The 16987-nt window shown below is 40.5% G+C and overlaps 1 protein-coding gene across 2 annotated transcripts in view; it reads left to right on the top strand.

The window, feature by feature from the left end:
* Positions 1–16154, top strand: part of rorc (RAR-related orphan receptor C) — a 33319-nt gene extending 17165 nt beyond the window's left edge. For both annotated transcript variants that reach the window (XM_029115398.2, XM_029115399.2), the window contains 9 exons: positions 10872–10957; positions 11084–11225; positions 11368–11685; positions 12487–12716; positions 12839–12971; positions 13094–13201; positions 13291–13401; positions 13512–13621; positions 15054–16154. In XM_029115398.2, coding sequence (XP_028971231.1) covers positions 10872–10957; positions 11084–11225; positions 11368–11685; positions 12487–12716; positions 12839–12971; positions 13094–13201; positions 13291–13401; positions 13512–13621; positions 15054–15218 — 1403 coding nt within the window. In that variant the 3' untranslated portion in view covers positions 15219–16154. The remainder of the gene's footprint in view (positions 1–10871; positions 10958–11083; positions 11226–11367; positions 11686–12486; positions 12717–12838; positions 12972–13093; positions 13202–13290; positions 13402–13511; positions 13622–15053) is intronic.
* The last annotated feature ends 833 nt before the right edge of the window (positions 16155–16987 follow it).

The following is a 16987-nucleotide window of genomic DNA, read 5'->3' as shown; positions in this document are numbered from 1 at the left end:
GCGGTTCTGTTCCTTGAGGTAACTCACTGCCGTCACATGACATTAATACATAGTACTAATGATGATATTTAACTGTAACATGAGCAGCAATAATTAAAGGTGTGGGATATTCTCACACAGGCAATGAGCAAGGTACAGAGGACCTATCCCCACGCAGAAGGAAACAGAACCAACAGGTGGAAGCAGGGGTGGGTTGGCAACCTCATACTAGTATGACCAGCAGCATAGGAGAAATGAGTCCCTGACTGACTTAAATAGTCCGTCCTGTTTAGATAAGGAAACTGATGGAGCTGAGTCAATGCATCGCTCAAGTTCCCTGACTAAACTAGCTTATTTCCATTTCCATTTTAGTCATTTTTCTGGCACTCTTACCCATATATTAGTGATTGCATACATTTTAGTGCCTATAGTTCTCTCTTTGTAGTTATATGGCGTAGAAAAGGATACCATGAGCCAGCTAGAATATGGGAAGGATTCGACGGCCATGGTGATATGAGGGCCAGATTGTAAATGTAGCCATGACACCGGGGTTAACATCTTAACTGAACTCAGCAGCAGTTTAACGTCCCATCTCAGAGACAACACCCTTCACTCCAGGGCACTGGGATTTGATATTTTCAACCAGAGGGAAGAGTACCCCCCCCACCCCCCCACCCCCCCAACATCACTTCCAGCAGCACCTGGTCTGAGTTTTGTTTTTTGTTGATGAAGTCTAATACCTTATTCACTATATGTATATCCAGGCATTTTGTGCTAATATTGGCACCCCTGGTGAATATGAGCAAAATGGGCTGTAAAACAAATCTCTTTATTGTTCATCTTCTTGATCTTTCCATCAAAATATGAAGATAGATCTAAAGTAAAACAATGGAAATAAATTCTCATAATTAAACTTATATTTTTCTCAGATGTATGTGTGCCACATTCATTGGCACCCTATCATTTAATACTTTGTGCAACTTACCTTTGCCAAGATAACAGCTCTGAGTCTTCTCCTGTAATACGTAATGTGGTTGGAGAACACATGGCAAGGGATATGAGACCACTCCTCCATGCAGAATCTCAACAGATCCCTCAGATTCCAAGGTCCACCCTTGTGGAGTCTTCTCTTCAGCTCATCCCACAGGGTTAGGTCAGGGAACTGGGATGGCCATTGGAATTTCTTTAGCCACTCGACCCATCCTCTTCGCTGTGCGTAGGGTCCAGTTACTTTAATCTTTACTGTAAATGTAATTATTGCTAGTGGAAATGGGCATTTTCAACCACTGACGTATTTTCTTATAGCCATATTCTGATATGCGCAGCTCAACAACCTTTTGACACACATAATTTCCCACACTCTGGTGATGGATGATTATGACAATTTGGCCTGTGTGTCACCTCATATTTATACCCCAGTGAAACAGGAAGTCACGGCTTACCACTTAAGTGTTCCTAATTACCCAGGTGAACTTAAAAAACTTTAAATATGAATGGAAATGTAGTTCAGTAATATTCTACTGATGAGAAATTCTAGGGTGCCAATAATTCTGGTAGGCATGCTTTGGACAATTATTTCACTCCAATTAAAGGTAACATTTTTGTGAATATTTTCAATGAAAGAACAAGAGGATAAACAGCAAAAAAATTAATATATTCACAGGCCATTTGACTCCAATATTAGTAGAGGGCACTGAACAATTACGTAGAATACACAGAGAATGTGTATGTATTATCACATCATTTATAACATTTTCCATTCATTATCAGTCTTTTGTAATAAAAATATATTAAAGATAGCATTTGTATGATTGAATTTTCATTTGTTGAAAGAAGCAGCAGAATTGTGTAATTGTAAATGTACACAAGTACAGAAATGACAAAATATCCATATCAATTGTCATTGGCCGATTGTGTAATCGGCCATCGGTATTGCCAGATAATGTTCTTATTGGTGAATGAATGTCAAAGTTTTGACGTTAAATAAATATGTTACATTTCTCAATTGATATCAGTGATTTTGCACCATATCTAGTTGTTGATCAGTCTCAGAAATGTATTTTATTTTCTTCCAGTGTTGTGGTAGAGCTTCAATTATTTGATCATTATTTTGTACTATGCACACGTACATACACATTAGTTATGTACCTGTGTGTCATTATTTTCTGTCTAAACCATAATTCATAAAATTGCTAACTTCATTATAAAAACATTTCCAAGATATTTTTTGGTATTGTATTTTTTCGGCCCCTTTTGAGGATGAAATTGGAACAGTAAACAAGTCTCTATTGCTTCATTTAAAAATTAGAAAAACTCCAACAAGTGTACATTTTTCAATTCACCCGAAATGTTTGAATTCATATGCATAATGAAAAAAGCACTTTTTTATGTATCACGATTGAGTTTTGGTCCAGAGAAACTGTGGAAAGTATCTAGGCTTGGCACACTGCATCTGACCTAAGCCAGAGAGTTTCACTTTCATTTTTGTCTGTATGCATTTTAAAACTGCATTTTTATTATGCACAGTTGTCAGATAAGTTTACAGTAAGTAACCTATTTTTATTTATGAAACAGTTCAGTTTTGGCTGTACTGTCAGCCAAGTAAACCTCATTGTCATACCATGTACTAGAACATGGTAAATGAATCTGTCACGAATGTCATTAAAGATAATTGTTATTCCTTCCCTTCCTCTCCCTTGTCTATCTTCTCCCATCCTCTTCATGTTCCTCTCTTTTGTCATCCATTGTTCCAAAACACAGATGAGTTTACCTTTGACATATTTTCAGACATACACCCTGATTGCTTATTATTTATTTTGCTTGTTAGTGTTTCCACCATGATAACTGTTTATTGAGAGTGTAAGACTTTTGATGATTGAGTTTGAGTTTGGGTATTGAATGGCAGTGTTTTTCTGTACTTGACAACATGGTGACTGTAATGATATACAGAGACAATTGTTTGTCCTGTGAAAACAGGGTAATGGCGCTTCTTGGTTTTGGGGTTAATGGTCTTCTTTCTGCAATTAGGTAGATGTTTTAGGGTATATTCATAGAACCAGTTTTAGTGTGTTACATTAATGTTTAAGCGTGTAAGCAATTGTAAAAAATATATATAATAATTCAGCCACTTGCATTCACTATCAAGTAAAATCACCAGGTCCTTATTTGTCCCCTTATGATATAACTTGGGAGGGACATGACCGACCTGCTAAGGAAGTCATAGTTGTCCACACTGGGAGTTTTACATTCGCAGACTTCTGTCCCAAATAGGTTTTAATCATGTTTACAGAGTGTTTGCAAAGCTAATATATTTGTCAACCTATCAAAGATGGCCATTTGTTGTAAGACTTATTCTTCGGTTGAAGCGTGTGTTTTCTTGCAAGATGAGCAAGCACTTCAGTGGATTCCCTTTGTTTCCTTAAGGAAGTGCTGGTTAAGTGGTTCTTATCAGATGCTGAGAGCTGTTTTCTGTTTTCAAACAGCACAGGTTCTTCAAATCACTTCATGACATTTGTTCTAGGCATTGAACATGTACAGGATTAAATTATTATTTGTATTTATTCTAATGTTATACAGTGTTTGCTCCTATCATATCTGGGACCAAATTGCATGTCCTCATAGCAGTGACTATGAGTATTTCATGTACTTCCCCAACATACCTATATTTATCTACAGCTCATGTTTTCTGCCCCTTCATCTACCCATCCAAAACACACACACATTTGCAAATATCCAACCACCAATTTGTCATTCAACAGTTGTTCCTGCCTCTTTTCATAGCAAAGCAAGAGATGTGGCACAATTTGGCAGTGGTGAGTGGCTTTACATTAAATGGTAAGTCTAGGTTTAGCTGATGGGTCATGGATAATCCCTACCCATATACTGTGAAAATGTTGCCTTGCTGACATAATTAAATCTCACATTTGAGTTTTCAGAAGACTGAGGCTGATTTTACTTTAACTTTATACCTGTGTCGTTTTACTTTCATATTGGCTTTTGATCCTGGCAAATTCTCCAGTTCTTTCCGATTATAAGCAGAGCTGTAACATGACGCTGTCACCACAATACTTTCACTCTATGTAGTGTTGTTTTAATATTTTAATTTAGGCAACAAAGTGAATGTCTTTTCTGCTGTCTAGCAACATATTATTTAATAGCCTTGTTGCAAACAGAATTGAGGATTTCAAATGTGTTTCTTTTCACTATGGCCAGTTTCTTTTCACTATGGGTAGTAATGTGGAGTTGATGAGATGTTGCTTTCTTTGTATTTTCTAGTGTTGTGGTGGCAGCTGTCTGTAATGCAATTCTTATCACAAACTGGGACTGTAGTGGGCCAAAATAAATCTGAAATGAGAAATTCACAGGTAAAAATATTTAGATAAATCTGTGCATTTGGGAAAATCACACACATTTTTATGCAAAAGATACTCCAGGTGTGTTTTCTAAACCATGTTTTCCTGAATGTCAAGTCTCTTTTCGTACTTAAATTTAATGTAAAAAATCCATTAAATTAATATTGCTATCTGTCAATGATTCCCAACTATATGTTCTGAGCTTGTGTAATTTTGACAAAAACAATGGGTATACATTGTTTGACGATTATTCCATGATGGAATTTACAGTGTATGTGCTGTATATGTTTCCAACAATATATTTTTGGATATGACGACGTATCGCAATTTAGAAACATTTCTGAAATCGTTTTAGTTGGTAATGTACTATAAATTTGATGGTGTGAAGGTTTTTACCAGTATATTCAGTATGGTTTGTTAAGTAACATAACTTTTATTACAAAAGGCTGGGTAAATTACTACATCTGTTGGAGCTTGTGGTTTTAGCCAGGTTAACTGCTTTTCTAGATGTGAGATACAATAGGGCAGCCTGGGTTAGAGATACCTGTAACAGTTGGCGTATCTAAATTTGATCATCCTGTTGTTGCCGGAATTTTCCAGCAGAGCAGGAAATACACATTTCAAAGTGCATTCAAGCTTTAAAAAGGCTTCTAAGATTTCCACTCGAAAATGTCTGACTTGATTGGTGAAAAACTTTTCAGCCTTTACTAAAATGTCTATTTTTGCCTTCATAAAATTGTGAATTTCCCTGTTGCTGCAGGATTATTTTATGTCTGTCTAAAACTGGATCAAATTAAGATACGACATATGTAGGGATGCATTGCACATCACGGCAGATCAGACAAGACTGCTTCAGGTTCTCTGAGATCTATAGATATAATTCTGCATACAACAGGCACCTGAGACAGAGAAAAGGAGAAAGAGGTTAGATGTTGGGAAGGTTTCTGCTGGAGATCTTTATCTTGAGGCATGTGGTTTGTATGAAGATAAAAGAATAAAGGACACTAAGTAAAAAGGCCAATATTAGCGATGTGGCTTTTCATAATGAAACAGAGAAATATAAAAGAAAGATAGAGTGTGAGTGAGAGAGATAGGGGCTGAGATGGAAATAGAGTTTACTGTAGCAGTTGCAAATGAGTCTTGAGATGAAGGTTTCAATCGTCTGCAGTATAATGCGGAGTTAATGATGATTGTATCTGTGAATTTATCTATTCTGTCCCAAGTGAATGGGAAATGTGTTCATGCACTGTTGCAAAAATAGTGTGTGTGCGTGTCAACAGTGAAAGGTTGTGGGTCAGGTTGGTTTCCTGTTGTTTGAGGTTGAGAATCTGAATTGAGAGAGTAAAAAACAGACCACTGACGCACTCTCTCGTTCTCTTATTTTCCCTCTCACTATAAACGTTTGATGGCAGTCAACTCTATCTATCCATCTCTTTTCATCTACCTACTCATCCATTCTGCCTATCCACTTTCTCATTCATATCCTCACTCAGCCAGTCATCCTATAAATGCAGTGTTGTTCCGTTGTTTTACTGAATACAGACAATACTCTCTGTAGAGTCTGTACCTTTATGGTACGTTACTCCTGTCAGATGTTTTTGGGGTTGTAGTGGGCCCATGTAATTCTGTGGCCCCACGTACCTCAGTGGGTTGAGTATGACACAATGCTAGGGTCGTGGCTTTGAGGCCAGTATAATAAAGTTTACACTACGCTAACACTGTTGTAAGTTGCCCTGGATAAGATCGCCTGACTATTATTTATCGTTATGATTAAAATATATTTCCTGAGGGGTTTGTGGTAAATGGCTAGATACCATGGCATCAGGCTGTTCTTAGGAACGACACATCACCAATCACCACAGACCCCTGTAGCACCCTACTGCTAATATTAGCTGGTATTTTAGGGGACAGAAATCCAGAGTACTGCTTGCTTTGAATCTGGTGGAGTCATCGACCACTAAAGTATGCACTTTGACGAGAGGAAGATTTTTTTTTCAGGTAATTGCCACCTTTGACTAATTTGCTGATTATTTTCAGCGGAATCATTACCCCAAACACTCTTGTGATGCAAATACTCAAGCGTCAGGCGAACGCCCAATGGAGAACAACGTAGCTCAGGGCTGCTCTTACTCAAGTCGTTTAAAGGAAGTAACTTACTTTTTACTCTGTTACATTACACTAAATGACTTACGTTACAATAAATACATATAGCCATATTATATATAATATTCAGACCCCTTCACTTTCTCTAACTTTTGCTGTTATTGATAAAATTTAAATTAAATTGCCACCTATACACAATAACCCACAATGACAAAGCAAAAAACATGTTTGTCAGTTTATTAAAAATATCTTATCTATTATGTATGTAATATGTATTATGACTCTTTATTCAGTAGTTTATGGAACTGCCTTTGGTAGCGATAACAGGTTTGAATCTTCTTTGGTATGCCTAAGAAGTTCTGCACAACTGGATTTGGCCATTTTCTACCATGGTTGCTTGTTTCTTTCAAGCTCTATCAGATTAGATGGGGAACTGCAATCTTCAGGTCTCCCCACAGAACTTCAATTGATTCATAGCCCCTGCTTGGCTGGGCCACTCAAGGAGTTTCACACACTTTTCCTGTGTGTCCATGTCGTTGTAGTGCTGAAAGATAAATCCTTGCCCCAGTCTGTGGTCCTGAATGCTCTGGATCAGGTTTTTTTTTCAGGAACCTATTTGTGTTTTGCTCTGTTTGACACTTCCCTTAATCCTGACCAGTCTTTCCACTGAGAAGCATCCTCAGAGTAACATGCTTCCACCAACAAGTGATGAGCGGTACCTAGTTTCTGCCAGCTAAAGGTAATGGGACTACTTGGCATGTAGGCCTATTAGTTTGATTTTGGTCATATCAGACTAGAGAATCCTTTTCCTCATGCTTTAAATGTCCTTCAAGTGGCATATCATTAGCCTTTTACTCAGGAGTGGCTTCCATCTATCCACCTCCATAAAACCCTGATTGATGGAGAGCTGCAGAGATAGTTGTCTCCAGGTCTATGCCAAGTCACACTTATATCCCTGAGGTCAGTTCTATCCCTGAAACCTCTTTGGACGTAATGGATTGGCATTTGCTCTGACATGCACTTACAGTGGGGAGAACAAGTATTTGATACACTGCCGATTTTGCAGGTTTTCCTACTTACAAAGCATGTAGAGGTCTGTCATTTTTATCATAGCTACTCTTCAACTGTGAGTGACGGAATCTAAAACAAAAATACAGAAAATCACATTGTATGATTTCTAAGTAATTGATTTACATTTTATTGCATGACATAAGTATTTGATACATCAGAAAAGCAGAACTTAATCTTTGGTACAGAAACCTTTGTTTGCAATTACAGAGATCATACGTTTCCTGTAGTTATTGACCAGGTTTACACACACTGCAGCAGGGATTTTGGCCCACTCCTCCATACAGACCTTCTCCAGATCCTTCAGGTTTCGGGGCTGTCACTGGGCAATACGGACTTTCAGCTCCCTCCAAAGATTTTCTATTGGGTTCAGGTCTGGAGACTGGCTTGACCAATCCAGGACCTTGAGATGCTTCTTACTGAGCCACTCCTTAGTTGCCCTGGCTGTGTGTTTTGGGTCCTTGTCATGCTGGAAGACCCAGCCACGACCCATCTTCAATGCTCTTACTGAGGGAAGGAGGTTGTTGGCCAAGATCTCGCGATACATGGCCCCATCCATCCTCCCTTCAATACGGTGCAGTCGTCCTGTCCCCTTTGCAGAAAAGCATCCCCAAAGAATTATGTTTCCACCTCCATGCTTCAAGGTTGGGATGGTGTTCTTGGGGTTGTACTCATCCTTCTTCTTCCTCCAAACACAGCGAGTGGAGTTTAGACCAAAAAGCTCTATTGGTCATTGGCAAACTTCAGAAGGGCCTGGAAATGCGCTGGCTTGAGCAGGGGGACCTTGCGTGCACTGCAGGATTTTAATCCATGACAGCGTAGTGTGTTACTAATGGTTTTATTTGAGACTGTGGTCCCAGCTCTCATCAGTTCATTGACCAGGTCCTGCCGTGTAGTTCTGGGCTGATCCCTCACCTTCCTCATGATCATTGATCCCCCACAAGGTGAGATCTTGCATGGAGCCCCAGACCGAGGGAGATTGACCGTCCTCTTGAACTTCTTAAATTTTCTAATAATTGCGCCAACAGTTGTTGCCTTCTCAACAAGCTGCTTGCCTATTGTCCTGTAGCCCATTCCAGCGTTGTACAGGTCTACAATTTTATCCTTGATGTCCTTACACAGCTCTTGGCCATTGTGGAGAGGTTGGAGTCTGTTTGATTGAGTGTGTGGACAGGTGTCTTTTATACAGGTAACGAGTTCAAACAGGTGCAGTTAATACAGGTAATGAGTGGAGAACAGGAGGGCTTCTTAAAGAAAAACTAACAGGTCTGTGAGAAACAGAATTCTTACGGGTTGGTAGGTGGTCAAATACTTATGTCATGCAATAAAATGCAAATTAATTATTTAAAAATCATACAATGTGATTTTCTGAATTTTTATACTTATTCTCCCCACTGTATTTTATTTTGAAAACAACATTTTCATTGTATTATAATGTCTTTATGTTTACCTCAATGTTTTAAAGTGTTTCTAATTTTTATATAAGCTATGGTAAATGTCTTGCCTAATGCCTAAGACTGTTTCCAGAAAGTCATACTGCATCTATCTCCCATCAACACACAGTACAGTCGACAGCTGACACCAGAGGCGTCGCTAGTATCACAATACATTCGGGGCTTAGCCCCACCCCCCTCCCCGCCCAGGACAGGAAGTACAGGGTTTTGAATGTACACACGGAATATTTGGATGTACAAGCTAGCGGCCTACATGTTTACATTGTCATAATGCGCGATCTGAATTATAGATGAATAGATCAGGGGCTATTTTTTTTTGGTTCCGTTTGAGATAAAAGATCCGGGGCTATAGCCCCGGACACCCAGACTTAACGACACCACTGGCTGACACTACTGAAATGAACAATAAGTCACAAGGACCAATATACTATAATTAAGGTTGAATCCAGGCGCTCCTTTGTTGTGTTGTGCATAAGAAAGCCCTTAGGCATGGTTTGTTGGCTGCATACCGCAACCCTTTGTACCTTATTGCTTACTTCAATCTCAGTTGTACCTGGAGTGTCTTAACATATGTCACTGCTGACTACCTGTACAGCTTCTGGGAGATTCCCGTGACACCGGAAATGAGGGTGCGCACTGACACACTGACATACACACGTGACACACTGACATACACACGTGACACACTGACATACACACGTGACACACTGACATACACACGTGACACACTGACATACACATTTCACACAATGCATTGCTTTACTGTCAACACAAGATTTTGCCTGTCTCCATGACAAATACACTTACCCAACACACCAGCACTGCACATACGCACAGACAGAGACATACCTTCGCCCACACGCTAAATTCATGACTCCTTTTCGAATATCCTGAAGGTAGCGTATGAGGATCGAACATAGGCTGGGTGAGGGGGTGACGGGGAGTCAGGTGTGAGGAGGGGCGGTGATGGGATCGGGGCAGGAGGGAGGAAGGGGGGAGTGGGGGATGGACATTCCTGGCAGTGTCAACACAGATGAAAGAGTGTATTACTGGCAGCTCTGTTCTTTATGAGACAGACAGAGAATGGGATAGAGATAGCGAGAGAGGTGAGATGAAAGAATGATAGTCAGAGTGAAAGAGAAGCCAGTTAACCACTTAAAAAGACTGAGGTTGACACCATCACCTCCTCCTCCTTTCTCCATTTGCAAATATTCCCCCTCTACTCTTGTCACTCTTCTCTCTGTCACTTTGTATTTGATGTCATTCGCTTCATTTTTATTAATGTTAGAAATGCTAATGAGAGGAAAATACCTTTGTTCACTTTCTTTCGCGTTGTTCACAATGGATGACCTTTGGATGGAAAAAAAAAACAACCAAGAAAGTGTGTCTCTCTTTAACAAGTCAGTGTTATCAAAGATAGGTTGCGTTGTTGTATCTATGTGAGTGTGTGTGCATGTGTGAGATGTGCTGTTGATTTCTTAGACAGTGGTCAAAGCACACCCCTATTTTTGTCTGGGCGAGGGAAAACATTCACACAGCATGTTCCCATATAGTTAACTGGTTAGATTTACTCACATATACCCTCTGAGAACGCAGCACACATGACCTATAACCAGGGGTCGCACTCACACACCAAAACCGATTGGTCAACAAACTCTCCCAGTCTGTCAGATTCTTTCTTAATTAACCTAATTTTTTTGTTCCCATATGACCCCCACACTGTCTATACCCTCATACTCTCACACATTTGCAGGCCCGACAATCCCTTTGGTTTCTTCCATCTAATGTTTTCCTTATGGACAGTTCAGAATTGGCTCACATTGTCGCCTTGAACGATTGGTTCAGCATTGCTTTTTGCAGACCAATACTTTCGAGTGTGTCTTAAATGTAATCTGGTTTTGTTCTTGTGTGTTAGCTCAAATCGAGGTGATCCCATGTAAGATTTGTGGCGATAAATCATCAGGAGTTCACTATGGAGTCATCACCTGTGAGGGCTGCAAGGTGAGAGGAGCTCTCAGAGGATCCAGAGTCACTCTGAAGAAGCAGACATAAATCACAGTCTGGTCAGATCCCTTATTTCCAATGCCGGTGGCGTTGTTTATATCGGTGTTCCTCTCGGCTCCTCAGGGGTTTTTCCGGAGAAGCCAGCTGCCCTCCGTGTCCTACTCCTGTTCCAGACAGAGTAACTGTCCCATTGACCGAGCCAGCCGCAACCGCTGTCAGAGCTGTCGGCTACAGAAGTGCGTGGCCCAGGGCATGAGCAGGGACGGTGAGACACACACACACTCAAATTATTTAGATATACAAGGTATTACTAGGTAATTAAACAAAGGTTGGCTTAATGCCCTGTAAGTATATTATGTGAGCGTACTTCAAATCAACTCCACCGCCAACTGGTTTTGATTCCCCAGCGGTGAAGTTTGGCCGGATGTCAAAGCGCCAGCGCGATTCTCTGTGTGCTGAGGTGGAGAGACACCGACAGCAGCAGCGTCTCGAGGGAGAGGCCCTGCCCACCCTGCACTACCCCAGCAAGGCACGACGTGACCGGTCACCCCACCTGATCCAAGCCCCGGCTTCGGCCTACTCTTTCCCTGGAGAGGCCAAGCTGGCATCCTGCCCGACGGATGTGCTCCCCTACCTTGTGGGTTCCCAAGGCGAGTCCCAGGCTTCGGGTCTGGCCTACCGAGGTTCCTGTGTGTCTCCTGGCAGCGGACACTCTGATGAAAGAGGTGAGGGAATGGAGGCACACATGCCCTTTGTTTACCACATACCAGTGCCACAGAAGCAGACTAGCACTCATCGATATAAAAGCGTACTATAGATGGGACTGATGTCCCAATAGGTCCGTCATCTTCCCAAAGACTGGTTTGGAAAAAAGTTGTGGTGATTTGTGCAGCAGCGTCTTGCTCCACAGTAAGAACAAATGATACGAGGGAGCTTAGAATCACTTTTTATGTGTTCGTAATATTAGAGAAAAGCAAGATGATAATATACTTAATTTTATATAGCATGTTTCTTAATCAATTATCAAGAAAGCTTAGTGTAATTAAATGGTAATATTTGTATGAATATACAAAACATATGTACTGTATATTATCATGTAAAATCACATTAACTGTTATCATAGAAAATAAATATACATTTGCCCTATATTTTTAAGTCCTGTTCTATGTCTTCCTACTTTGGATACCATATACCCATTTTGTACACTTAAATTAAAAATATATTAACAGAAAAGTATTTCAAATGGATTTCTTAGTTCATATTCTGAAATATAGTCGTTGTTTGCATTATGCTGTGCATGACAGTGGTTATGTACATAATATTAAGGAAATATCATAATTATAAAAACCTCAATGCCACTTCTACCATGCATATCTATTGTAGCTGTTTTAGAACAGGTCCCAGGTAAGATGGCTGCCAAATTACTCCATTCTGATGTATAAGGGCTCTACGACATCAGCCTATCTAGTGTTCTATAATCTGTGCTGGAACTGTTTAATATCTTAACCCCTTTCCCTATTCATCAGGATTCGACTCCCGCCAGCCGTCTCCTGAACAGATGATTGGGATGGGTATTCGACCCTATGACCCGGAAGACACCTACTGCCCATACCCCTCCACCATGCTTCACATGGAGGAGTTGTTGAGCAGTATCACGCGCTCCCACCGGGACACCAGCCAGTTCCGGATGGAGGCGCTGCATGCTCTGAAATGGAAGTTGTTCAGCCGGGAGGAGACCCATGCTTACCAGTGCAAGGTGCCGGCACACAACCCTGATCCCCTACCAGCTATCAGTGGTCATCAGTCAGCCCTCGGTAATGCAAGTCTTTGTTTCTTTTACAAGCCTATGAATCAACCTCGTCTTGCCTCTCTCCCCAGACAGTGGATGAGATGTGGCAGCACTGTGCTGTCCGGCTCACTGAGGCAGTACAGTACGTGGTGGAGTTTGCCAAACGCATCCCTGGGTTCCGTGGGCTTGGACAGAATGACCAGATCAACCTGCTCAAGACTGGTGAACCCAACCCGCCTGTCAATCAACTGCTTCCTGAACCATCCTTCCTGAAAATACCTGTAAATGGACAGAACTGTCCCTGAATCTCCTTTTCTCCCTGTGCCCCTCCATCGCACTCTCAGGTTCAATGGAGGTGGTTCTGGTCCGCATGAGTAGGTGTTTCAACACAGAGAACAGCACAGTCTTCTTCGACGGGAAGTTTGCCGGAACTGACCTCTTCAAATCTTTGGGTAAGCCTGTCGCTTCCTAGGCTTATTTGTTGAATCCATGTGAGTTCCCAGTGTCAAAGATGAGTAATATTGCTGACTGGTGTTTGCAGGCTGTGGTGATCTCGTGGTGGCGGTGTTTGACTTTGCGCACAGTCTGTGTGCTCTCAGTCTGACTGAGCAGCAGATGGCCCTCTTCAGTGCACTGGTGCTCATCGATCCAGGCAAGACAATAATGTCATTGAACAGTAAATTCAAGAACATCACAAGCTGAATAAGGGTATAAAGTGATCTCTTTGTATGTTTGTTTTTGTTTTTTTGTTAATGTGCATAGATCGCCCCTGTCTTGAGGATAGAGGCAGAGTGTATAGACTGAGGAAAGACTTGGAGTTAGCCCTCAATCACATGCTACACAGAGACAACCAGGAGAGTCTTTTGCACAAGGTAATAAACACACTTGTTGGATAATTTATTTGAATCCAAACATCACCTTACATCGTATTACAAAGTGTCAAAGGTTATCAATTCAGGGCCAGTCCAGAGGGGTACTTTTTCTGCCACATAACTCGGCTGCCCCTAATAGAACAGATCGTCATCATTTCAGCTACCTTGATATACTAAACAGTCCTACAGTCTGGAGCCCACGTATAGGAAGTTGGCGTATGCAATCAAAATCACCAAATATTAAAGTGGAATAACAACGACTATCAAAGAGATAATATATTGCTTGAAGTAATTGTTGCGCTGGCTCTCTATGCGTGCAACTCTCCCGTATCCGGGAGAACACGGTTGAGATTTTTGGCAGTATTGTCTGTTTCTATTGTGTTGTGTTTTATGTGTTTTCATAGAACTTTCTGAAATAATGATTAGCTGCATGGAAAATGAATGTTCTATCATAGTGAAAATACAACATTCGATCAATGGATTGTGGTAAATGCCATATACATCATGTGATGAATGTCAGTCATTAATGGACACATTCCCTCTTAGATGGCTGGTGGTCATACTGCATGGGCCCACAAGGTGTCTTTGGATTTTGTTTCTCACGAATAATAATCGTTTATTCACAAAGTTCCATCATATAGTGTTACCAATTTATGTCATGGATATTCGCCGTGATTCCCTTTTAAGATCAACATACTGCATCCAGTGAGAACATCATAATCCCAGAGTGATTTGAGTGGCAGCAGGTACTTCTGGAGCTTTACTGCCAAAGCCGTTTCCAAGATCAGCACCTCCCGACGGCCACAGCAATAGTAACTGGCTTGCTTTAAAGAAAACCTGTTATCATTCAAATTTTTTCTGACAATGGCTGTTTCACATCAGTAGCTACCATGTTCCTTGCATAAGTAGCAACAATTGACTATATGCCCAATAAACCTTGTTACATTTTACACAGGTTATAAAATACAGAATTGATCATGGCAAAGTAACAAAGTGCTAGATTTATTTATTTTGGTAGAACCTGTAATCTAAGGGTGAGTGTAGCCTTCACAATAAACTGTTTGTGGATCAGGTTTGACCAACTCTGCTGTCTCTATCATAATGCGCTTTAAGTGTGTGTTTGTGTTGCATTAAAACAATGACAGTAAGGGTGAGAATGTCCTGACCAATAGCAACATTCTGATCCATGAAATGAGAGACAATGGTCAATGCACATATATACAGACACACACACACACACACACTCTCTCACACACACACACACACACACACACACACACACACACACACACACACACACACACTAACATACACACACACTTAAACATTTATGTTAGCAGAGTAGTGACATGGCATTTTCTGAATAAACAATGTGTATGTGTAAACAATGTGTAACTTTCATTAAAAAGTTGAATGTGTGTGTTGTCCCCAGCTCTACCAGAAAGTGTCAGTCTTGCGCTCTCTATGCAGTCTGCATGTGGAGAAGCTACACTGGTTCAGCCAACTCTACCCTCTCACCGTCCACTCACTCTTTCCTCCACTTTACAAGGAGCTGTTCGCCCCTGACTCAGACCAGACATCTGTGGCCACACTCTGAACTCCACCATACATGGAGACAGAAAACATTCTGCAAGCAAAATATGCATACAGTAGTAGACAGATACACGCACTTACAAACAGACACATACATACATACATACAACATACATACATGCATACGTACATACAACATTCTTACTGATAATCTTAGAGCAATAACTTGGATTTCTTTATTTGTTGAATACATATATTTTTGTATATTCAGAGAGCAGAGGAACAAAATCATCTGAATAACCTAGTAGATATTCGATTTGGTCATGTAGAAACTAATTTACAGATTAGGATGGTACACAAATATTCAGGTATTTAAAAGCATTTCAAATTGATCGTATGAAAATGTGTTATTTCTGAGTTGTACACATTTTTTTTTTCCTTCTTCAGAGTAATCTCAGTGTAGACTATCTGTGTTATTTTGTCTCAGGGTGATGTTTTGACTGTAACCAGATCAGTGTGTAGATGGTGTAAATGATCATATTCAGATTGTCACTATGCAGCTGGACAACATGCATATATAACAGTATGAATTCTTATGTGTGTGTTCTGAGTGGTTGGCTAACCCATCAGATTGAATGAGTTATAGCCCCTGGCCCACTTTTCAGGGCACAAATACAGTGTAGCCTTCACAATAAACTGTTTGTGGATCAGGTTTGACCAACTCTGCTGTCTCTATCATAATGAGCTTTAAGTGTGCGTTTGTGTTGCATTAAAACAATGACACAGATCCTAGACAAGCGGAAATGTCATGAGAAATGCTTTGTAAAAGTGCTGTACAGTATATAGCCATTTGAATGACTGTTATTGGAAATGTGTAAGGTTTAACTAACAATACCAGTGAGTTGCTTTTCCTTTTCTTTCTGTTATTTTGTCTGCTGTGTGCTGCAGTTGTTACCATGGAACAGGCTTCCAATAAAGAGCCCATACAATGAAAACGCCACTGATGTTCCTGTACTGTTTGTTTCCCCAATGTTCATAACATTTTTATTTGCTACCTGGCCTTACGGCTTTGCCAGTTTGAATTGTTATTTTTGTCTTGTCCTCTTAAAACAACTGCCTATGAAAAGTAAAATGACAGTAACAATTTATTTGGAAAGTCTGAATTTAACGCCCTCTATAACCACTGTGTTTTTAATGGTTGTTTATGAAAAGCCGCCCAGAATGTTTTGTATACACTGGTTATTTGAGCGTTTGAATATCTAGATGAATGATTTAAGCCTATAAAGTCAATGTACTTAGTCACTGAATTCAGACAATGCACAAGGGCCTCGCATGGGCACAAACTGACTCAGCGCTACGTGAGGTTGTTTGGTGTCAAACCTATATCTCGTTTCCAGACACTTCTGCCCAAATTCGCAGAGAGTCAGGTGAGTGGAACACTCCATCTAACTTGGCCTTCATTGGCCAATATGAACATTGTGAGAAATATGCATTATGATAAGCATTGGTATAATTGGATTAGTCTACTGACCAATCAACTCCAACAACACCTTCCCTTAGGAGCCTTGTTCAACCAAGCATGAATCATTACATTGTAATGTTGATGTGGGACAGCTAAAAACACAGCTACTGCATTGACTCAGTTCTTCCTTCAGGAAGACATGTTAATTGTGGAAAACTGGAAAATGGAATGATTCATGGTTTACTCAGCAATGTCACTAAAAGGGCACCATCGAATGGATGTAGTTCCAGGCTCACATGCTTTGTGCACAATAAAACAATTGTAACAGGGTTGCAATCTGTGAAACTTAGCCTTAATTAAATAAAATTATG

Source organism: Esox lucius, chromosome 20, assembly GCF_011004845.1.
Source record: "Esox lucius isolate fEsoLuc1 chromosome 20, fEsoLuc1.pri, whole genome shotgun sequence".
Lineage (NCBI taxonomy): Eukaryota > Metazoa > Chordata > Actinopteri > Esociformes > Esocidae > Esox > Esox lucius.
The sequence above is the reverse complement of the archived record's forward strand: the minus strand, read 5'-3'. Positions and strand labels throughout refer to the sequence as shown.